At 43.7% G+C, this 25020-nt stretch overlaps 1 protein-coding gene across 1 annotated transcript; it reads left to right on the top strand.

Annotated features, from left to right (window-relative positions):
- Positions 1–808: 808 nt before the first annotated feature.
- On the top strand, positions 809–24296 carry SLC38A3 (solute carrier family 38 member 3; the record flags this gene model as incomplete). The annotated part of the gene is given in 8 exon segments (XM_077451529.1): positions 809–867; positions 3602–3772; positions 4422–4501; positions 8506–8606; positions 12797–12921; positions 14582–14726; positions 14853–14956; positions 18225–24296. Coding segments are annotated over 8 exon segments (890 nt in total), but the record flags the coding sequence as incomplete, so codon positions are not given.
- Between the last annotated feature and the right edge of the window lie 724 nt (positions 24297–25020).

Raw genomic sequence — 25020 nt, 5'->3', positions numbered from 1 at the left:
CTGTGTCACGGCAATTGCAGCCAATTATGGTCTGTGTCATGGTAATTGTATGCAATTATGATCTGTGTCATGGTGATTGCAGCCAGTCATGGGTCTATGTCACAGTGATTGCAGCCAATTATGGTCTGTGTCATGGAAACTGCAGCTAATCATGGTCTGTGTAACAGCGATTGCAACCAATCATGGGCTGTGTCATGGTGGTTGCAGCCAATCATGGGTCCATATCATGTTGTCATGGTTATTACAGACAATCATGGTCTGTATCATGGTGATTGCAGCCAATCATAGCCTGTGTCACAGTGACTAGCCAATCATGGTCTGTGTTTCAGCTTTTGCAGCCAATCATGGTCTATTCACAGCGACTGCAGCCAATTATGGTTTGTGTCATGACAATTGCAGTCATGGTCACTGTCATGCTGATTTCAGACAATCCTGGTCTGCGTCACGGTGTTTGCAGCTAATTGTGGTCTGCATCACGGTGGTTGCAGCCAATTAGGGTCTGTGTCATGGTGATTGCGGCCAATCATGGTCTGTGTTACGGCATTGCTGCGATTTGTGGCTCAGTCAGAGAGCAACATTTTTAATGGCATTTAAAGCTACAGAATCACCAGAGAAATGAGTGGAGAGATTTGTAGCTGCTACAAAGTGACTCTGACCATTGCCCAGCACAGCCTGAGGACACAGTCATTTATCCAACTGCCAGACAGCTGTTTCATACTATGCGATCTCATCAGTGTAGGATATGAAGTGTTACTGTACTATCATAATTCCTGACAAGCTTCTAAATGTTTGTATTTCCTCTTTACAGGGTATTTGGGTTACACCAGTGGATTTTCACTAAGCTGTATGGTGTTCTTTCTGTGTTCAGTAAGTGACCGTTATAGTAGTAAATAGAGTATTGGAGGGAGAGAGAGAGTGGAGGGAGAGAGAGAGAAAGGGGAGAGAGAAAGAGAGAGAGAGGGGAGGGGTGGAGAGAGAGAAAGGGGGAGGGGTGGAGAGGGGGGAGAGAGAGAAAGGGGGAGGGGTGGAGAGGGGGGAGAGAGAGAAAGGGGGAGGGGTGGATAGGGGGGGAGAGAGAGAGAGAGGGGGGGAGGGGTGGAGGGGGAGAGAGAGAGAGAAATTGGGATGGATGGAGAGAGAGGCGGAGAGAGAGAGAAAGGGGGAGAGAGAGAGAGAGAAGGGGAGGAGTGGAGAGAGAGGGGGAGAGAGAGAAAGGGAGAGAGAAAGGGGGAGGGGTGGAGAGAGAGAGAAAGGGGGGAGAGAGAAAGGGGGAGGGATGGAGAGAGAGGGGGAGAGAGAGAGAGAGAAGGGGGAGGGGTGGAGAGAGAGGGGGAGGGGTGGAGAGAGAAAGGGGGAGGGAGAGAGAGAGAAAGGGAGAGAGGGGGGGTGGAGATGGAGAGAGAAGAGAGAGTGAGAAGGAGAGTGGAGGGAGATAGAGAGGAGGGTGAAGAGAGAAAGTGAGAGGGGGAGAGAGAGAGGAGGGAGGGAGAGAGGGGGGATGGAGAGAGAGACAGGGGGAGGGAGAGAAGGAGGGGAGAGCGATAAAGTGGGGGGGAGAGAGAGAGAGAGAGAGAGACATAGAGGTAGAGAGAATGAGAGAGAGGGGGGAGAGCAAGAGAGAGGTCAAGAGGGAGAGAGCGAGAGAAGGGGGGGGGGAAGGGAGAGAGATGGGGGAGGGAGGGCAAGGGAGAGAGAAAGAAGGAGGGAGGGAGGGAGGGAGGGAGAGAGATGGACAGAGACATAGAGGTTGAGAGAATGAGAGAGAAGTAAAGAAGGAGAGGGAGAGAGAGAGAGAGAAGGAGGGGGAAGGAGAGAGAGAGAGAGAGAGAAGTAGGGGGAGGGAGAGAGAGAGAAAGAAGTAGGGGAAGGGAGAGAGAGAAGGAGGGGGAAGGGAGAGAGAGGGGGAGATGGAGAGAGAGGGAGGAGGAAGGAGAGAGACAGAAGGAGGGAGGGAGAAATAGATGGAGAGAGACATAAAGGTTGAGAGAATGGGAGAGAGAAAGAGAGAGAGAGAGAAGGGGGGAAAGGAGAGAGAGAGAGAAGTAGGGGGAGGGAGAGAGAGAGAGAGAGAGAGAGAGAAGTAGGGAAGGGAGAGAGAGGGGGAGATGGAGAGAGAGGGAGGGGGGAGAGACAGAAGAAGGGGGAGGGGGAAGGAGAGAGACAGAAGGAGGGAGGGAGAAATAGATGGAGAGAGACATAAAGGTTGAGAGAATGGGAGAGAGAGAGAGAGAGAGAGAGAGAGAAGGAAACGTTTTATATTTATTAAACATTTCCTGTCTGGATATATAAACATACATTTTATATGTAAATATTTACACAATGATAGAATCGTATCCACAACTAACATCATTCTTGAAAATACACCATGATTCTCACTCTGCGTTCACAATTGAGTAGCTTGTGATGAACGCAAAGTCGTCCGTTTTTCTGCATGTTCACGAAACGCACAAATGCGCGAGTTGCCCTTGCACCCCAGGCAAGCAGGACGCAAGATTTTGTGTGCTGAAAGCGCATGGTTAAAGAACATGCAAAGCTCAAAAATCTTTCTTTGCTGCATGTAGGGCAGCCCATTGAAAGGAGTGAGGTTCCCTAGGTGCGAAGAGCGAGAATGGACATATGCGCAACGTTCTACCGTGGTGTGAAAAGGCTCAATGCTGACAAAAGATGGCCAGCACGCTGGGGAATTTTTTAAGTCTTTCAAATAGTTTTGCGCATTTGGGTGCCCTGTCCTTCTTTGCTGGATATCTACATCAAGCTGTTTTTTTTGCTTCGAATTGTTTAAAGGGTTAGATCACCTTTTAATAAAAATGAAACGGTGAATTAACACCCTGCACCCTCTCCAACCCAAACCTCCGTCTCCACTGCACTTACCTTTATGTCCAATTTTCTTTGAGGTCCCCCCCCCGCCCCCAAGAAAATATTAAAGCTATATTTCCCAAAAAAATACAATAAAATCATTATTAGCAGACACAAATACATCATAACTCACAGAATTCCTGCTAAATCTAGGCAAAACCGAGTTAATAAATAATAATGAAGATGAGGTGAAAAAATATACAGGCTGGGCAGTTGGAGAAACAAAGTTACAGAGATAACAAACTCAGGCGCAGAGCTAAAATTAGCAGGGAGAGGGGGAGAGACCAGCTTTCAGCTGCTGGAGGAACAGTTCTGCAAAATGTCGTATATCACTAATCCCCCTCCCTGTGTAGTGCCCTGTTGTGTGCTAGGGTCCCCCTACAAGAGGACCGATTCCCCCCCCCCATCAGCGGCCCTGTCCATGGTGGTACGGTTTTAGCCGGTGCAAGTATTTTTTCTACACATGGGAAGGTGTATTCTGCCCCCCCCCCCCCCAGTAAGTGTCTGGGGATTCAGATCCCCCCATCCTAGCATCCTAAGGCACCTGCCTATGTAGCTTCAGGTTGGCCCTGGCCCCGGATCCACCACCCACGCAGGCTTATGCCACAGTCCTGAGATTTAAAAACCATGCTGTTCCCCTCTTTTGCAGGACCACAGCATGCTGGGACTTGTGGTTCAGAAAAAAAAAAGTGACCTTCATGTTTGGTATTCCCAATTCAATCTACCTTCTCTGTTTCACTTTCAGGTGATGTATAAAAAGTTTCAGATCCCGTGCCCGCTGCCGATGGACAGCCTCAACCAGACTATGATAGAAAACGTCACCCTTCCCAGCGGGTACGCATTTCAGAACGGGCACGCCACCGTGGAGTCAGACGTGGGACAATGCACCCCCAAAATGTTCACCCTGAACTCCCAGGTATGGTCACATGACTTCCACAATGTATCCATTCCACTGCTTATTAAATGTAACGACCAGAGACATCGCTCCGCACCGCAACATTTCTACAAAGAAGACTGAAATTTCCACCCCAAACTTTCCCGGGATTTTAAGCTGCAAAACCCGTTTTTAATAGTAAGACCAAAACTCTACAAAAAAGATTTATTGCTGCCAGCAGTAGCTGTAGACCCGACCACTAAAATGTAATAAAAACCTAAACATGTTCATTGTTTTTATTCTTTATAAATCTGCAGCTTTCATTAAAAGAATCCCCTGGTGTTCCTGCCATGAAGATCCTTGTTCAGGCACTTACTTCCTGTTTCAGGGTGACAACGCTCTGTCCCTGTCTCCCAACTTTGCAGATGTGTTGTCACCCTGTCCAATCGGCTTCCTATGGGAACTACAAGTGGCATTTTAGACGCACATTACTCAGGCATGATCCACTGTAGTCATCACCAAAAGAAAAACTATGTGACAAAAAGGATGACAATGTAAATGTCGGATTAACAGTGCAGGCCAACACACACATTGTGGTATTTCTCACTTGTACCTACAGTATATATACCTATATACTTTGTGTGTCCAGTATATGTTTTGTATGATGATGTGCCCCTCCCTCTCTCTGCAGACTGCCTACACTATTCCCATCATGGCGTTTGCCTTTGTCTGTCACCCAGAGGTCCTTCCTATATACACTGAGCTGAAAGAGTGAGTATACACACATAGGGCAGAATTGTACATTTGATATCTCATCAGTGCTGGCAAAATTGCAGCAGCGTGTCTTTACTTGACCAATCAGAGTTCAGCGAGTGATCAGTATGTAGTGGAATGTGGTTCAGTAAGCAAAATATAGTGGCAGGGCGGTCAGTGAGCAGTATGTAGTGGAAAGATGATCAGTATGTAGTGACAGGGCGGTCAGTGAACAGTATGTAGTGGTAGGGCAGTCAGTGAGCAGTATGTAGTGGAAAGCTGATCAGTATGTAGTGACAGGATGGTCAGTGAACAGTATGTAGTGGTAGGGCAGTCAGTGAGCAGTATGTAGTGGAAAGCTGATCAGTATGTAGTGACAGGGCGGTCAGTGAACAGTATGTAGTGGCAGGGCAGTCAGTGAACAGTATGTAGTGGCAGGGCAGTCAGTGAACAGTATGTAGTGGCAGGGCAGTCAGTGAGCAGTATGTAGTGGCAGGGCAGTCAGTGAACAGTATGTAGTGGCAGGGCAGTCAGTGAGCAGTATGTAGTGGTAGGGCAGTCAGTGAGCAGTATGTAGTGGCAGGGTGGTCAGTGTACAGTATGTAGTGGCAGAGTGTTCAGTGTACAGTATGTAAGGGCAAGCTGGTCAGTGAACAGTATGTAGTGGCAGGGCGGTCAGTGTACAGTATGTAGTGGCAAGCTGGTCAGTGAGCAGTATGTAGTGGCAGGTCAGTCAGTGAACAGTATATAGTGGCAGGGCAATCAGTGAGCAGTATGTACTGGCAAGCCGGTCAGTAAGCAGTATGTAGCGGCAGGGCAGTCAGTGAGCTGTATGTAGTGACAGGGAGGTCAGTGAGCAGTATGTAGTGGCAGGGTGGTCAGTGAACAGTATGCAGTGGCAGGGTGGTCAGTGAACAGTATGTAGTGGCAGGGTGGTCAGTGAACAGTATGTAGTGGCAGGGCGGTCAGTGAGCAGTATGTAGTGGCAGGGCGGTCAGTGAGCAGTATGTAGTGACAGGGCAGTCAGTGAGCAGTATGTAGTGACAGGGCAGTCAGTGAGCAGTATATAGTGGCAGGGCAGTCAGTGAACTGTATGTAGTGGCAGGGCAGTCAGTAAATGGTATGTAGTGGCAGGGCGGTCAGTGAACAGTATGTAGTGGCAGGGCGGTCAGTGAACAGTATGTACCAGCAGGGCAGTCAGTGAACTGTATGTAGTGGCAGGGCAGTCAGTGAATGGTATGTAGTGGCAGGGCGGTCAGTGAACAGTATGTAGTGGCAGGGCAGTCAGTGAACAGTATGTAGTGGCAGGGCAGTCAGTGAGCAGTATGTAGTGGCTGGGCAGTCAGTGAACAGTATGTAGTGGCAGGGCAGTCAGTGAGCAAGATGTAGTGGTAGGGCAGTCAGTGAGCAGTATGTAGTGGCAGAGCGTTCAGTGTACAGTATGTAAGGGCAAGCTGGTCAGTGAACAGTATGTAGTGGCAGGGCGGTCAGTGTACAGTATGTAGTGGCAAGCTGGTCAGTGAGCAGTATGTAGTGGCAGGTCAGTCAGTGAACAGTATATAGTGCCAGGGCAATCAGTGAGCAGTATGTACTGGCAAGCCGGTCAGTAAGCAGTATGTAGCGGCAGGGCAGTCAGTGAGCTGTATGTAGTGACAGGGAGGTCAGTGAGCAGTATGTAGTGGCAGGGTGGTCAGTGAACAGTATGCAGTGGCAGGGTGGTCAGTGAACAGTATGTAGTGGCAGGGTGGTCAGTGAACAGTATGTAGTGGCAGGGCGGTCAGTGAGCAGTATGTAGTGGCAGGGCGGTCAGTGAGCAGTATGTAGTGACAGGGCAGTCAGTGAGCAGTATGTAGTGGCTGGGCAGTCAGTGAACAGTATGTAGTGGCAGGGCAGTCAGTGAGCAAGATGTAGTGGTAGGGCAGTCAGTGAGCAGTATGTAGTGGCAGGGTGGTCAGTGTACAGTATGTAGTGGCAGAGCGTTCAGTGTACAGTATGTAAGGGCAAGCTGGTCAGTGAACAGTATGTAGTGGCAGGGCGGTCAGTGTACAGTATGTAGTGGCAAGCTGGTCAGTGAGCAGTATGTAGTGGCAGGGCGGTCAGTGAGCAGTATGTAGTGGCAGGGCGGTCAGTGAGCAGTATGTAGTGACAGGGCAGTCAGTGAGCAGTATGTAGTGGCTGGGCAGTCAGTGAACAGTATGTAGTGGCAGGGCAGTCAGTGAGCAAGATGTAGTGGTAGGGCAGTCAGTGAGCAGTATGTAGTGGCAGGGTGGTCAGTGTACAGTATGTAGTGGCAGAGCGTTCAGTGTACAGTATGTAAGGGCAAGCTGGTCAGTGAACAGTATGTAGTGGCAGGGCGGTCAGTGTACAGTATGTAGTGGCAAGCTGGTCAGTGAGCAGTATGTAGTGGCAGGTCAGTCAGTGAACAGTATATAGTGCCAGGGCAATCAGTGAGCAGTATGTACTGGCAAGCCGGTCAGTAAGCAGTATGTAGCGGCAGGGCAGTCAGTGAGCTGTATGTAGTGACAGGAAGGTCAGTGAGCAGTATGTAGTGGCAGGGTGGTCAGTGAACAGTATGCAGTGGCAGGGTGGTCAGTGAACAGTATGCAGTGGCAGGGTGGTCAGTGAACAGTATGTAGTGGCAGGGTGGTCAGTGAACCAGTATGTAGTGGCAGGGCGGTCAGTGAGCAGTATGTAGTGGCAGGGCGGTCAGTGAGCAGTATGTAGTGACAGGGCAGTCAGTGAGCAGTATGTAGTGACAGGGCAGTCAGTGAGCAGTATATAGTGGCAGGGCAGTCAGTGAACTGTATGTAGTGGCAGGGCAGTCAGTGAATGGTATGTAGTGGCAGGGCGGTCAGTGAACAGTATGTAGTGGCAGGGCGGTCAGTGAACAGTATGTACCAGCAGGGCAGTCAGTGAACTGTATGTAGTGGCAGGGCGGTCAGTGAACAGTATGTACCAGCAGGGCAGTCAGTGAACTGTATGTAGTGGCAGGGCAGTCAGTGAATGGTATGTAGTGGCAGGGCGGTCAGTGAACAGTATGTAGTGGCAGGGCGGTCAGTGAACAGTATGTAGTGGCAGGGCGGTCAGTGAACAGTATGTAGTGGCAGGGTGGTCAGTGAGCAGTATGTAGTAGCAGGGTGGTCAGTGAACAGTATGTAGTGGCAGGGCGGTCAGTAAACAGTATATAGTGGCAGGGTGGTCAGTGAGCAGTATGTAGTAGCAGGGTGGTCAGTGAACAGTGTGTACTGGCAGGGCAGTCAGTGAACAGTATGTAGTGGCAGGGCGGTCAGTGAGCGCTATGTAGCATCAGAGTAGGCCAATATGTAGTGGTAGTGAGTCCCAGGCTTAGTACGGGAAGACTGCTTGTACCCCCATATCGGCAGCCATGAGTGTGAGTACTATTCCTGACGTCTGCTTAGTTCTCTTATTGCTCCAAAGGGCACCTATGTTGCAGTAGTAAACATGGCATGGGGGGGGGGGGGCAGTGGACGGGTCTAAACTGTGTTTGGGATTCTCCCAGGGCAGATGTTATAAGAAGCTGAGCACTGGGAGGAAAATATCGGAGGACCTCTACAACGTTAGTACAGAGGGTTTCTTGTGTCAATATAAATATTTCTCTAATGTCAGCCCTGAAGAAGGAAGCTGCAGCCCCCAAAACATGTTGGACATGATGCATACAAAATAAACTGGACCTTGAACTTGGATTCCAGCTGCTTTGTAATATTTTATTGGCACCTCCAAGGCATTCCATACATTCATAGACAATATTTACCCACATCTGATGTTACCTTTGACCCAGGCGCTGCTTTACAGTGGGATCCTTCACCGACCATCAGCGGTGATCCTTTGACAGTGGTACCTGGATTATGCTAATCTGAAAGTGGGGGGGGGGGGGGGCATGCTGGGACTTGTAGTTGTAGGGCGTGCTGCCTTAGAAGTCATGTGCAATGCAGAACTGACATTTGGTATTTTTTTCTCATTGTACCGTCTGTGCTGATGATTGTTATGCTCTCCGCCCGCAGCGCCTCAAAGCAGAAGATGCAGCGCGTGTCTAATATCTCCATTGCCGTCATGTACTGTATGTATTTCCTGGCCGCCCTCTTCGGATACCTCACCTTCTATGGTACGTTGTGCAGCGTGAGCCCGGAGGGTGGGCGGGGTCATGTCATCCCGGGAGACGTGTCTGGGATCACCGGCCTGCCTATTGTCATTTTAATAGCACCGTTTAGTCATTATCTCCATTTATTTTTATCCGGAACGGTTTGTTTCCTCCCGGCGATGTCCCTGGATTCTGTTTCTTCTCCATCCCCATAATTCCCATTAATATCTGTTTTACCCAATGCAGCCAGATGGTATATTAGTATTATAGATAATCCACACAACTTCCTAACTGGATCACAGTTCATACCATACAAGAAACAATGTATATAAAATGTATCCTTACCATTAATATGTAGCAGGATAAAAATAATAACACATTCACAGAGCTATTCATCCCATTGGACTGCATGTACATTCATCCTGTGCAAATGGAGGCAAAATCAACTGTTATTAAGCTATTTTCTCTCCAGGTCGAATGTTCTTCATAGAGTGAATCACTAGATGGTGCTGACAATCGTAGTAAATAGGCTTTTTTTTTCTATGATAATTAACTAATGGCCACAATGCAATATTTTCCGTATATGTTCATTCTGTGCATATGGGGGCACAGTTGAATGTTATTAAGCTATTTTCTCTCCAGGTCAAATGTTCTTCATAGAATAAATCACTAGATGGCGCTGACAATCGTAGTAAACAGGCTTTTATTTTCTATGATAATTAACTAATGGCCATAATGCAGTATTTCCCGTATATGTTCATTCTGTGCATATGGGGGCACAGTTGAATGTTATTAAGCTATTTTCTCTCCAGGTCGAATGTTCTTCATAGAATAAATTACTAGATGGCGCTGATAATCATAGTAGATAGGCTTTTATTTTCTGTGATCATCAACTAATGGCCATAATGCTGTATTTTCCATATATGTTCATTCTGTGCATATGGAGGCACAATTGAATGTTATTAGGCAATTTTCTCTCCAGGTCATATGTTCTTCATAGAGTGAATCAGGAAAATATTGTATTATGACCACTAGATGGCGCTGACAATCATAGTAAATAGGCTTTTATTTTCTATGAGCAACATCTAATGCCCATAATGCAGTATTTTCCGTATATGTTAATTCAGTGCATATGGGGGCACAGTTGAATGTTATTAAGCTATTTTCTCTCCAGGTCGAATGATCTTTATAGAATAAATCACTAGATGGCGCTGACAGTCATAGTAAATAGGCTTTTATTTTCTATAATCGTCAACTAATGGCCATAATGCAGTATTTTCCATATATGTTCATTCTGTGCATATGGGGGCACAGCTGAATGTTATTAAGCTATTTTCTGTCCAGGTTGAATGTTCTTCCTAGATCGAAAATACCACATTATAGGTAATAGATGGAGCTTACAATCATACTGAATAAGTATTTATTTCTTGTGTTAATCAGATCCACCTAGTGACCCTCATGCAGTATTTTCCATGTATCATCATTCTGTGCAAATGAGGGAAAATTCTAATTTTATTAGGCAATTTTCTCTCCAGGTTGAGAGGTAGATCAAATTAGTAAAATACCATATATGATCAATGGATAGAGCTGAACTAAAAAAAATATTTATTACTTAGGATCCTAATGCATTATTTTCCATGTGTCATCATTCCTGTAAAAATGGGGGAAAATTCAAATATTATTAGGCACTTTTCTCTCCAGGTCAAATGTTTTTCATTTAGTACATCACTAGATGGAGCTGACAATCATAGTAAATAGGCTTTTATTTTCTATGATCAACAACTAATGCCCATAATGCAGTATTTTCCGTATATGTTCATTCTGTGCATATGGGGGCACCATTGAATGTTATTAGGTTATTTTCTCTCCAGGTCGAATGTAGCAGGATAAAAATCATAACACATTCACAGAGCTATTCATCCCATTGGACTGCATGTACATTCATCCTGTGCAAATGGGCTATTTTCTCTCCAGGTTGAATGTTCTTTATAAAATAAATCACTAGATGGCGCTGACAGTCATAGTAAATAGGCTTTTATTTTCTGTGATCATTAACTAATGGCCATAATGCAGTATTTTCCGTATATGTTCATTCTGTGCATATGGGGGTACAGTTGAATGTTATTAAGCTATTTTCTCTCCGGGTTGAATGTTCTTCCTAGATCAAAAATACCACATTATGGGAACTATATGAACTTACAATCATACTAAATAAGTATTTATTACTTGTGATCATCAGATCCACCTAGTGACCCTAATGCAGTATTTTCCATGTATCATCATTCTGTGCAAATGGGGAAAAATTCAAATGTTATTAGGCAATTTTCTCTCCAGGTCAAATGTTCTTCATAGAGTGAATCAGGAAAATATTGTATTATGGCCACCAGATGGAGCTGACAATCATGATTTAGACAATTTTCTTTCCAGGTCAATGTTCTTCATAGAGTGAATCAGGAAAAATATTGCATTATGGCATTGGCCAACAGATGGAGCTGACAATCATAGTGAATAAAGATTTAGGTAATTTTCTCTCCGGTTCAAATGTTCTTCATAGAGTGAATCAGGAAATATTGCATTTTGCCCACCAGATGGAGCTGGCAATCATACTAGATAAGTATTTATTACTTGTGATCATCAGATCCACCTAGCCACCCTCTTGCAGTATTTTCCATGTATCATCATTCTGTGCAAATGAGGGAAAATTCAAATGTTATTAGGCAATTTTCTCTCCAGGTTGAGATGTAGATCAAATCGGTAAAATGCCATATCATGGCCAATGGATAGAGCAGAACTAAAAAAAATATTTATTACTTATGACCCTAATGTAGTATTTTCCATGTATCATCATTCTGTAAAAATGGGGGTAAATTCAAATATTATTAGGCAATTTTCTCTCCAGGTCAAATGTTTTTCATTTAGTACATCACTAGATGGAGCTGACAATTATTATTAGTACATTTATTTTCTATGATCATAATCTCCATCTAATGGCAATAATGAAGTATTTTCCATATATGTTCATTCTGTGCATATGGGGGCACAATTAAATGTTATTAGGCTATTTCCTCTTCAGGTCGAATGTTCTTTATAAAGTAAATCCCTAGATGGTGCTGACGATCATAGTACAGTAATTAGGCTTTTATTTCCTATGATCATCAGCTCCACCTAATGGCCATAATGCAGTATTTTCAGCATATGTTCATTCTGTGCATATGGAGGCACAGTTGAATGTTATTAAGCTATTTTCTCTCCAGGTTGAATGTCCCTTCTAGATCGAATGATTAAAATACCATATTATGGCTAGAGCTGAAGTAAAAAACAAATATCATCAGACATCAGAGTAGGAAATATAAATTGATAGATTTTCTTTTTTTGTTTTTGTTTTTTTATAATGATTGTAATGATCATGTAACTATTTGTACTTTGTATTGGAAAAAATGAATAAAGATTAAATTAAAAAAAAAAAAAAAAAAAAAATATATATATATATATATATATATATATATATGTATATATATATATATATATATATATATATATATATATATATTTATATTTATTACTTATGACCCTAATGCAGTATTTTCTATGTATCATCATTCTGTGCAAATGGGGGAAAAATCAACTGTTATTAAGCAATTTTCTCTCCAGGTCAAATGTTCTTCAAATAATTAATCGGTTAAATACCACATTATGGCCACCAGATGGAGCTGAGAATCATAGTAAATACATGTTTATTACCTGTGGCCATTAGCTCCATCTAGTGGCCCTAATGCAGTATTTTCCATGTATCTTCATTCTGTGCAAATGGGGAAACATCAAATGTTAATAGGCTATTTTCTCTCCAGGTTGAATGTTCTTCATTTAGTAAATTACTATATGGAGCTGACAATTGTAGTGAATGGGTATTTATATTATGTGATCATCCTTTCCATTTAATGGCCATAATGAAGTATTTTCCATATATGTTCATTATGTGCATATGAGGGTATTAGATCTTCCATACTGTAAATAGATGAATGATAGATGGAAAGATCAGCTCAGTTTCATAGAGAGTGTAGAATGTCAGATTTTTATTGCTAATGAATGGGACAAATTATTGTTATATTCTTACAAATAATGGCTTTCTTTCACCCCCAGTCCGGGCAGCTTTGTCTGGCAGGAGGGTGTCACATCTGCTCGCCTGGCTCACGTGTTGCCTCGTCTCTTCTCAGGTCACGTAGAGTCGGAGCTCCTCCACACGTACATTCAAGTGGACACCTTCGATACCCTGATCCTGTGTGTGCGGGTAGCTGTGCTCATTGCCGTCACCCTCACTGTACCCATCGTCCTATTCCCGGTAAGTCGTCTACCATATATAAATACACTGTATTACCAAAAGTATTGGGACGCCTGCCTTTACACAAACTGCCAGTAAAGCAGAATAATAAACATAGAAAATTTATGAAGGCCATACATTATATTGTTAAAAGTATTGGGACACCTGCCTTTACACGCACATGAACTTTAATGACATCCCAGTCTTAGTCCGTAGGGTTCAATATTGAGTTGGCCCCGCCCTTTGCAGCTATAACAGCTTCAGCTCTTCTGGGAAGGCCGTCCACAAGGTTTAGGAGATGTGTCTATGGGAATGTTTGACCATTCTTCCAGAAGCACATTTGTGAGGTCAGGCACTGATGTTGGACGAGAAGGCCTGGCTCGCAGTCTCCGCTCTAATTCATCCCATCCCAAAGGTGTTCTATGGGGGGTTAAGGTCAGGAGTCTGTGCAGGCCAGTCAAGTTCCCCCACCCCAAACTCGCTCATCCAAGTCTTTGTGGACCTTGCTTTGTGCACTGGTCTAACTCATTTGGTGGAGGGGGGGAATTATACATACATACAGTAAATACAATTTTATTACTATTTTAAAAAATTTTAATGACTGTATTTAATTTTAATGCGTGTGTGTGTGTGTATATATATATATATATATATATATATATTGATAGATAGATAGATAGATAGCTATATATAGATATAGATAGATAGATAGATAGATATACAGCTATATATATATAGATAGATAGATAGATAGATAGACAGATAGACAGATAGACAGATAGATAGATAGATAGATAGATAGATAATATTGTTATAAAAATTAAATAAATAGAAATTAATATTAAAATATAGTATCAATTATATATTTTTTATATTGTAACCATATATGTATACAAGTACATATAGAATTCTTCATACATATATATATATATATATATATAAAGAATTCCATATGTACTTGTATACATATATAGTTACAATATAAAAAAAATATATAATTGATACTATATTTTAATATTAATTTTTATTTAATTTATATATATATATATATATATATATATATATATATATATGTATGTATATATATGTATGTATATATATTTGAAATAATATTTTTAATATAAATATATATATATATATTCATTGCTATTATTTATAATAACTATAATAATATTTATAAAATATATATATATGTATGTTTTCATTAATATATTAATTAATATTAAAATATAATTAAAAAATATTTACCATATACAGTATATATAAAATCCTTCATCCTTCCTATTTATATAAAGAGTTTTATTTATATATATTTTTGTACATTTTAGTTTATATTTTGTTTTATATGTAATATACCTTAAATAATTGTACAATGTGTATATGATAGTATAGTATAATTTTATAATATCTATGTATCTTATTTTTATTACTATTATCTTCCATTTATTACTCACTAGATTTTTATTATATATACATTTATAAATAAATATATATATATATATATATATATATATATATATATATATATATATATATATATATATATATATATATATACACACTCAATAGGAATTTATAGACTTTGTTGCTGTAAATGAATTGTGCACTAATTGCGCTCCTCGTTGCTCGCTCACGCTCCTCATTAGATGCGGCCACATGACTCCTCTCTCTTCTCTGTTAGGTGCGGCGTGCCATCCAGCACATGCTCTTCCAGAACAAGGAGTTCAGCTGGATCCGCCATGTGATCATCGCCGTGGTGCTGCTGACATTAATTAACCTTTTGGTTATTTTTGCCCCGACCATCCTGGGAATATTCGGCATTATCGGTGAGTTATTCATAATAACTTTCCTTCTAGTTTGTAAGAGAGATTCTCGATGTCCGGCTCCCCGAATCCACCATCTAACATGAGATCGTTCTGTGTCACCGTCTCCCCATATTTGTGTCCCCCCAGGTGCCACCTCCGCTCCGTGTCTGATCTTCATCTTCCCCGCCATCTTCTATATCCGTATCATGCCCAAAGACCGGGAGCCCATGAAGTCCCCACCGAAGATACTGGTAAGAGGCCGAAATAAGCTGAACACAGGGCGGGATTTGGAGGTTTATTCTAAAGTCATTTTTTGTCCTATTTCTTGATTTTTTTGTACAGTGGATCAAATCCCGACCAGCCAAGATCTGAGCTGGGAGTTCTGTTTTAAAGTGGATCTACAGAGCCTTGAAAAAGTATTCATACCCCTTCAAATTTCCCCCACTTTGTCATGTTACAACCAAAAACGTAAATGTATTTTATTGGGATTTTATGTGATAGACCAACACAAAGTGTCACATAATTGTGAAGTGGAAGGAAAATGATAAATGGTTTTCAATTTTTGTTACAAATAAATATGTGAAAAGTGTGTGTGTGTGTGTGTGGGGGGGGGGGGGACATTTGTATTCAGCCCCCTTTACTCTGATACCCCCAACTAAAATCTAGTGGAACCAATTGCCTTCAGAAGTCACCTAGTTAGTAAATAGATTCCACCTGTGTGTAATTTAATCTCAGTATAAATACAGCTGTTCTGTGAAGCCCTCAGAGGTTTGTTAGAGAACCTTATTGAACAAACAGCATCATGAAGGCCAAGGAACACAGCAGACAGGTCAGGGATAAAGTTGTGGAGAAGTATAAAGCAGGGTTAGGTTATAAAAAAATCTCCCAAGCTTTGAAGATCTCACGGAGCTCTGTTCAATCCATCATCGGACAATGGAAAGAGTATGGGCACAACTGCAAACCTACCAAGACATGGCCGTCCGCCTAAACTGACCATGCTGGGCAAGGAGAGCATTCATAAGAGAAGATCCAAGAGGTCCATGGTAACTCTGGAGGAGCTGCAGAGATCCACAGCTCAGGGGGGAGAATCTGTCCACAGGACAACTATTAGTCGTCTCTCCACAAATCTGCCCTTTATGGAAGAGTGACAAGAAGAAAGACATTGGAGAAAGAAAGTCATAAGAAGTCCTGTTTGTAGTTTGTGAGAAGCCATGTGGGGGAGGGGGCAGCAAACATGTGGAAGAAGGTGATCTGGTCAGAGGAGACCAAAATTCTACTTTATGGCCTAAAAGTAAAACGCTATGTGTGGGGGAAACTAACACTGCCCATCCCCCTGAACACACCATCCCCACCGTGAGACATGGTGGTGGCAGCATCATGTGGTGGGGATAATTTTCTTCAGCAGGGACAGGGAAGCTGGTCAGAGTTGATGGGAAGATGGATGGAGACAAATACAGGACAATCTTAGAAGAAAACCTGTTAGAGTCGGCAAAAGACTTGAGACCGGGGAGGAGGTTCACCTTCCAGCAGGACAACGACCCGAAACATCCAGCCAGAGCTACAATGGAATGGTTTACATCAAAGCATATTCATGTGTTAGAATGGCCCAGTCACAGTCCAGACCTAAATCCCATTGAGAATCTGTGGCAAGACTTGAAAATTGCTGATCACAGACGCTCTCCATCCAATCTGACAGAGCTTGAGATATTTTGCAAAGAAGAAGAATGGGCAGAAATGTCCTCTCTAGATGTGCAAAGCTGGTAGAGACACCCCCAAAAAGACTTGTAGAGAAAGGGGGTTCTACAAAGTATTGACTCCGGGGGGCGCCATACAAATGCCCCTCCCCCCTCACTTTTCACATATTTATTTGTAAATAAATTTGAAAATTATTTATCATTTTCTTTCCACTTCACAATTATGTGTCACTTTGTGTTGATCGATCACATAAAATCCCAATAAAATACATTTATGTTTTTGGTTATAACATGACATAATGTGGAATATTTCAAGGGGTGTGAATACTTTTTCAAGGCACTGTAATGGCCATAATGAAGTATTTTTTCTTATAAGTTCCCTCTGTGTGCATAGGCGTACAACCAAATGTTACTAGGCTATTTTCTCTCCAGGTCGTATGTTCTTCATAGGGTGAATCAGGAAAATACTGCATTATGGCCACTAGATGGAGCTGACAATCATACTAAATAAGTATTTATTACCTATGATCATCAGCTCCAGCTAGTGGCCAGAATACAGTTTTTTTCTATGTATATTCGTTCTGTGTGAATGGGGGCAAAACCGAATGTTATTAGGCAACTTTCTTTCCAGGTTGAATGTTCTTTATAGAGTAAATCATTAGATGGAGCAGATAATCAGAGTAAATAGGTATGTATTTCCTATGGTCATCAGCTCCATATAATGGCCATAATTAAATATTTTCTATGTATATTTGTTCTGTGCCCATGGGCGCAAAATCAAATGTTATTAGGCTTATTTTCTCTCCAGGTTGAATGTTCTTCATAGAGTGAATCAGGAAAATACTACAATATGGCCACCAGATAAAGCTGACAATCATACCAAACAAGTATTTATTACCTATGATCATCGGCTCCACCTAGTGGCCACAATGCAGTATTTTCTATGTATATTTGTTCTGTAAAAATGGGGGGGAAAATCGAATGTTGTTATGAAAATTTCCTCTCCAGGTTGAATGTTCTTCAGTTAGTACATCGCTAGATGGAGCTGACAACCATAGTAAATTAGGTATTTATTTCCTATGAGCATCAGCTCCATCTAGTGCCCAAAATGAAGTATTTTCCATACATGTTTATTCTGTGCATATGGGGACACAATCGAATGTTATTAGGCTATTTTCTCTCTAGGTTGAATCCTCTTTATAGAGTGAATCATAAAAATACTGCATTAAGGCCACCAGATGGCGCTGAAAATCATACTAAATAAGTATTTATTACCTACGATCACCAGCTCCACCTAGTTTCCTTAATACAGTATTTTCTATGTACTGTATATTTGCTCTGTGTAAATGGGGGAAAAAAAATCAAATGTTATTTGCCTATTTTCTCTCCAGGTCTAGTGTTCTTTGTAAACGAAATCAGGAAAATAGTTCATTACAACCACTAAATGGAGCTGACGATCCTAGTAAGTAAGCATTTATTTACTATGGCCATCAGCTCCACCTAATGGCCATAATACAATATATTTCTGATTCACTTCATTACTTATGAATGAATAACATTTGACCTGGAGAGAAAATAGCCTAGTAATTTTTTTTCCCCCATCGGCACAAATCGTCCTGGTTTTTTTTTTTATAAATGCACCCCAAGTGTATATGATCTTTCACAAGTTCCATTCAAATAAAGCAACACACAGTGAGACTCAAATACTCTAACATTTTTTAACTTTTTCTATTGACTTCCTCACAATTGCGAAATTTTACCAAAATTTTGGTGACCTTCGTGACTTCGTCCAGTAAATTCATGTCATGTATCCTCTGACTTTCAGGCTGCCTGCTTTGCCGGGTTGGGCGTTCTCTTCATGATCATGAGTCTCAGTTTCATCATCATCGATTGGGCGACCGGAAGCAGTAAAAGCAGCGGCAGCCACTAATCCCGCCGGAAACCTTCTACCGCAAACCTCCCCCCCCCCCCACGTCTCCCCTCCCCCCATCACCCCAGGACTTAACAATGCAAACTGACAATGCTGCTGGCTCTTCAGTTAACGTCAGGATGAAGACCTGTCACATGTTTTTATTTATCTTCATGGGGGGGGGGGAGGGGGGTCATCATTGGGGGACCTCGTCACCTACTGTTGAGGTGGACGAAGGTTCTCATCCAGCTGCTAGTTAGAATGGTACATATCCCCACGGCCCGACTCTGGAAAGGGGCATACTCCGCGGATGTCTAGTCCCTCTCATTGGTCTGTTAGCCCGTAGGAGACGAGGGGCTGTACATAGTTAGGGTTGGTTGGGTTATCATCAGTGTCTACTTGTATATAGAGGAGGGCGGTGCAGTTAGAAATTTTCACACTGTTAGCTAAATGTTGCACATAAGCTATTCCTAATTGGACCCTTTAAGATATCTCCTTTTGCGGCGGAGAGGTCTGATTGAATCTTCCAGCTTACCCCTGTTTAGGGACAACTCAAGTTTTTAGAAGTAAGCTATTCATAAATGGAAAGACTCGACTCGGTTCTCTAATTGCACCCTTTAAGATATCTCATACAACAATATGGTCCTTCAACCTTCTCTGGGGTTTTTTTTTTCTTCAGTTTACCCTTGTTTTTGAGAAAAACTCAAGTTTTTGAAAGGAAGAAAAATAAAAAAATAACAAAGTATCTTGAAACAACATCAACCAACCAAAAATTTGATACATCGCCAAGAATGTTCCAAGAACAAGAACCGTTATTCCCAGAGAAAATCTGTCAACAAGGGGGACCCCATGCCCTAAAAAGCCATTTGTTTTCCCATGACTTACAGAGACCGTTTCCACCATCACAGCGTCTAAGTGATGCCGTTATGAATGTTGCCCCTTCCAAGCTGGAGTCCATTGCAGAGGGCAAACGCCCCAGAGTGATGGACCATACTTGATTGTGGAGAACACTGAGGACTTCTTCTAGAAGAGAAACAAAGAGGAGGAGAAGAGGAGGGAACCCCGGGAAGAAGGATGGAGAAACAGGCAAAGCTTCAGTGAAAGGCCTGGTAAAGCTGCAGCTTGGCCGGACAAAGGCTGGCACATACTGAATCAAGTCACGTCTGCGATTGGTGACGGCCTCCCGGGAAGGGGGGGCCCCTGTGTGCTTCATTCCTCCTCTCGGACTGCCTGTGGCACGCACCTCTCAGCTGAAATTAAGAAAAACAATCGAGAACTTTACATTCTGTGGAAGTTTTCTGTAACCGTGCAACTGGTGGAGAATCTGGGCGGTGTGACATCCTGGAGACAAGTACTGGGGTGGGAATCACAGCTAGCCAAAACCCAGTAACCCCCTTATTGCTGGAAGAGACAGAAATTTGGGGGAAGGAGGGGGGGGGGTTCTTCCAGAAGGGTTTTCTATCTATATAGGTCTAATACGGAGGGTGAGAGCTGAGATGGCAAATTAAAAGAGCTTCCTCTATAACACACTGGAAATGAGTCGTGTGATGTAGACAATCGTCAATATATCTAATATGCTAATAAATTGTAACTTTGTAACTTGTGGCTTTTCTTCCGATGACACCATTACCATTCGGTGTCAGAAGGAAAACTAGCTACCCGTGTTGTTTTAATATAGTGTTTCAGCTATGTTTCTTGACTACCAATGGTCTACAGATGGATTTCTGTAGCTCATACACATCAGAATGAACTTTATGTAGAGATTATAAATTTTATTATGTATTTTTTTTAGTCTTCAGGTGTTCTCTGATCTACATGTGATAAATGATTCCTAAATGTTTTAAGGCTATACGCATATGGAGTGTATGGACCCATCTGTCCCCCATCAAAGTCTTGACAGCAGACGGGAGTGGTGGGACGCAGGTCCACCTGCTTAGAGGACAATATAAAGTTACGTTGCTCCTAGGCTTCTGGAGATCCTGGGACATATTTTATGGTTAAAAGTTGGGCTATGCTTCAATGAGCATTAAATGGGGTTAAATGTGGGTGTAATTAAGAACTGCCTGACCCATTGAGTGCAGCCTATGGACAGAGGGAAGTCAGACATGCAGGCATGATCTGATTACTGAAAGCTCTTTCAACAAACGGATTGACCAAATGTACATGTTTCTGTAAATACTTGTTAAACGCCACAGCACCAGTTTATCTGGGGGAGCGGTGGACAATACCAATCACCGGTATCTAGTAACATCCAATGCATTGATTCTTTCCTTCAGAAGGGGCGGCTGGAGAGGGTTGGGGAACACCTACATATGTTTGATGGTCAGTCTAGCCGGGTCGAAGGTCGCCTTACAGCCACAAGGTCATCTACTGACCTGCAGCCTAGAAGAAGGTGGATGTCTCATCTTTAGGATGTGGGTAAGTAATGACCTTCTTGTGGCAGTTCCACCTTTTGATTAGGAGGGGTAAGCAGCCAGAGGTTGGGCCTATGGTCCCATTCACCATCATGACCCTTCAGAAGGAAAGAATCAGTTGATTGCATGGTCCTAGACAATTGGTTTTGTCTAGGAACATGCAATCCACTGATTATTTCCTTCATAAGGGCTGTTTAAGGGATGGCTGGAGGGGTCGAGGAGCACCTACAGACCTACAGACTTACAGTATGTTTAGTGGCCAATCTGGCTAGGTCAAAGGTTACCTTAGTTCCACATCTACTGACCTGCATTCTAGATAAGAGGCAGGTGACTGTCTCGTCTTATGTATGCAGGTCAGTAGATGACCTTCTTGTAGTGGTTCCATCTTTTGATTCAGAGGGGTAAAAAGTCAGAGGGTGGGCCTATGTCCCATTCACCTGGACAGCCTTTCTGAAGGAAAGAACCAATTGGTATTGTCTAGGAACATGCAACCCATTGATTCTTGCCTTCAGAAGGGCCGTTTAAGGGATGGTTGGAGAGGTTGAGTAGAACCTACAAACTTACAGCATGTTTGGTTGCCAATCTGGCCAGGTCAAAGATCACCTCACATCTTACTGCCACAAGAAGGTTATCTACTGACCTGCACCCTAGAGAAGAGGCAGGTGGCTGCAGGTCAGCAGATGACCTTCTTGTGGCAGTAAGGTGTAGGGCGATCTTTGACCTGGCCAGACTGGCCACCAAACATAAGTCTGTCGGTGTTCCCCCACCTCTCCAGCCATCCCTTATACCTTACTGCCACAAGAAGATCATCTATTGACCTGCACCATAGAGATGAGGCAGGTGGCTGTCTTTTCTCTAGGATGCAGATCAGTAGATTACCTACTTGTTGCAGTTCTGTCCTTTGATGCAGAGGGGTAAGCAGCCAAAGGGTGGGACTATGTCCTATTCACTGTCATAAGGAGGCAATATCTGGTCTAATTTGTCATGGTGTTCTGTAGGGGCATCAAGTGGGGTGGGATAAGAACAGGAGATCCAGACTCTGGAGAGGGGTTGGTGGATACATGGTCAAGGTTTTCCGTAGCTGCTAGTAGCCAACAAACCTAGAAACTCTGCTGCCCATCTATTTCGATCCTCCAATGTCACTACACCGGTCATCACCGGTAATTCTACACTGTAGCTTTGACCCATCTACCCCTGCCAAAAAAACATGATGGACATCTGCAGCTTCAGGGAAGATCCCTACAAGAAAGCCGTGAGATCAATTCTGCCACCTGTTACGGGAAGCCTTGAACCCGTCTGCCCCATGTGATCTGCAGAGCATTGCGCTCAGAGATGCGTTCTGTAACCTGAGTATCTGGGGGGGGGGGGGCAGTTGTTCGAGTCCATCAAGGGATTCTGCCTGGAGACCGTCGCTGAGGATTGTGAGATCCCTAGTTACAAAAAATATAAAATATGTCAGGAATTTATGCAGAATATTTCCACTGCAGTTAGCAATGCGGGTGTAAAAACACGACGCGGAGAAAACTGGAAATAAAACGGGATTGCGCAGGATTGTACAAAGTGAAACAAGGGCTGAGGTAGGCGGATGCGGGCAAAAGAGGCAAATTACTGTAAAAAAAAACAAAAAAAAAACAGGAAACACTAAAATAAAAAAGGACTGCTAGCTCTGCAGGTCAGACGTAACGTTTTATAGAAGGTGAACTTTTTACACCAACATCATAGGGCAACTAAACTCCAGCTGGTCGCTCTTTGCCCTTCCCAACTAACAGGAAGAAAAAGCAGAAAAAAAAATAAACGAATGTAATAAAGGGTTTGCTTTTAAAGAGACCCTACCACCTTGCCCATTTAGGGCAAATGACAGGTTCTCTTCAAAGCCCCCACCCAGTTAAAAACCTAGCATCAAAGCGTTTCCCCTTTGCTCCTTCCCAAGCCAATGTTGGAGCGTTCCTGAAAGCGAAGACCTAAGTCACATGACCAAAGGGGGCGACACCATTGCCCCCTTTGGTCATGTGACTTAGGCACGAGCACTGCATCATAGAAGGGGATCACATGCTCATGACACCCATAAGGACTGAGATTCTCTTGGTTCTATAGAGGGAGCACTGCGATGGTGAGTATATGTCAGGGGTGGGCTTTAAAGCGGAGGTCCACCCTAAAGTGGAGCTTCCGCTCATTGGAACCCTCCCCCCCTCCGGCGCCACAATTGGCACCTTTCAGGGGGGAGGGGGGTGCAGGTACCTGTACAGTACAGGTATCTTCACCCACTTCCGGCGTAGATTCTGCAGAAGCTACGCCCCTTTCCGCAGAATCTACGCCCCTTTCCGAAGGTCCCCCGCTGCCTGCTGGGAAACACACGGATCCCAGAGACAGCGGGGACCATCCTTATTGCGCAGCGCGACTCGCGCATGCGCAGTATGGAACCGGGAAGTGAAGCCGCAAGGTTCCACTTCCTGATTCCCATACCCAAGATGGCGGCGGCAGCACCCGAGAGACGATCGAGAGATCGGCTTCGGGTGCCGACATCGCGGGCGCGCTGGGCGGGTAAGTGTCATTATTTTAAAAGTCAGCAGCTGCAGTATTTGTAGCTGCTGGCTTTAAAAAAAAAAAAAAACGGCGGACTCCCGCTTTAAAGAGACCCTGTCATTTTACCCTGAAAAGGTCAACGGAATTATTCTACAGTGACCCTTGCATCAGTGTACTTTTTCTGCCCTGAGTTAGCACGGTAATGCCCCGTACACACGAGCGGACTGTGTGCATGCAAGCCAAGCTTGAGCGGAATTCCGTCAGAAAAAAGACATCCAAGTTTTTTCCAATGGAATTCCGCTCAAGCTTGGCTTGCATGCACACGGTCACTCAAAAGTTTGCTGAACTTTTCGACCGCCAAGAACGTGGTGACGTACGACACTACGACGAGCCGGGAAAATTAAATTCAATGCTTCCGAGCATGCCTCGAATCGTTTCCAAGCATGCGTGGGAATTTTGCGCGTCGGAATTTGTAAGAAAGATTATCTTAGTCCAGTAGATGACACAGGAAGCTGTAATGGTGAACAGCGGTGTCTCCCTAGTGGGTAAGGAGACCCACAAGACTGGCTGAACAGGTACAGATTGTAATATTGCTTCCAACTGTCAGATACTAATTAGCAATGTCGCCTTCAAATACAGAAAGTTTTCCTGTGTATTACGTTTTAATCTGCCATTTTCCCCCGAAATGCGTTGCCCCGACTGCCCTATGACAAAATGTGTCTTTCTAGTCCCCTCCTCCGCGGAGCAGAGCAATGCTTCCCGCGCCTCCTCCCTAGTGGGCGCTGACCGATCCCTTCATTGTGGGGGGATTGTTGTGCTGATCTTGTTTTTACTGTATTTTTTAACTACTTTGTATTAAAACTGTCATAGATTAATATCATTGTCTCCCCCTCCCCCCCCTCTCCGGCCTCCATGTACAGCCTGGCTGGGGAGGGGGGTGTAGTGTAAGTAGTTTAAATTATAAAGAAATGACTTATTTTTGGGAGAAGGGAATTGTTTATAGCAGAGAATTTAATAAATCTTTGTACTTGACAATAAATTGTGAACCGACCCAACGTGTCTGCGTGTTTGTGAGTGTGTGGTGACACGCCAGGGGGAGAGAACACAAAATACACCAATGGAAGAGAACACGGGGCGGGGGGGGGGGGGGGGGGATAAAATGTAGGGAAAGCGTACCCTAGGGAATGTGGGAAGACAATTCACTGGGGGGGGGGGGGGGGGAGAGAATACACTGGGGAAGGGGTAGAGAGAATACACTAGGGGGAACAGAATATACCAGGGGGAGAGAATACAAGGGAGGGAGAGAATACACTGGGGGGAGAGAATACACCGGGGGGAGGGGTACAATGTGAGGAGAGAATACCCCAGGGAATGTGGGGAGAGAATACACTGGGGGGGGAGAGAAAACACCAAGGGGGGGGGGAGAGAATACACCGGGGGGGAGAAAATATCCGGGAGGAGAGAATACACTGGGGGGAACAGAATATACCAGGCAGAGAGAATACAAGGGAGGGAGAGAATACACTGGGGGGAGAAATACAATGTGAGGAGAGAATACCCCAGGGAATGTGGGGAGAGAATACACTGGGGGGAGGGGAATACAATGTGGGGACAGAATATCCCAGGGAATGTGGGGAGTAAGGATACGCCGAACCTCCCCCCGCTTCGGGTCGCACCAGAACCTGCGAACAGACCTAAACTTTGCGTGAATTTTAGAACCCTATTAAAGTCTATGGGACTCGAACGTTCAGAATCTAAAGTGCTAATTTTAAAGG

The sequence above is a fragment of the Lithobates pipiens genome, unplaced genomic scaffold (genome assembly GCF_037356315.1).
Source record: "Lithobates pipiens isolate NorthernLeopardFrog02 unplaced genomic scaffold, aLitPip1_a1.2 Scaffold_23, whole genome shotgun sequence".
NCBI lineage: Eukaryota > Metazoa > Chordata > Amphibia > Anura > Ranidae > Lithobates > Lithobates pipiens.
Note: the sequence above shows the minus strand (reverse complement) of the source record. Positions and strands in the feature narration are given on the sequence as shown.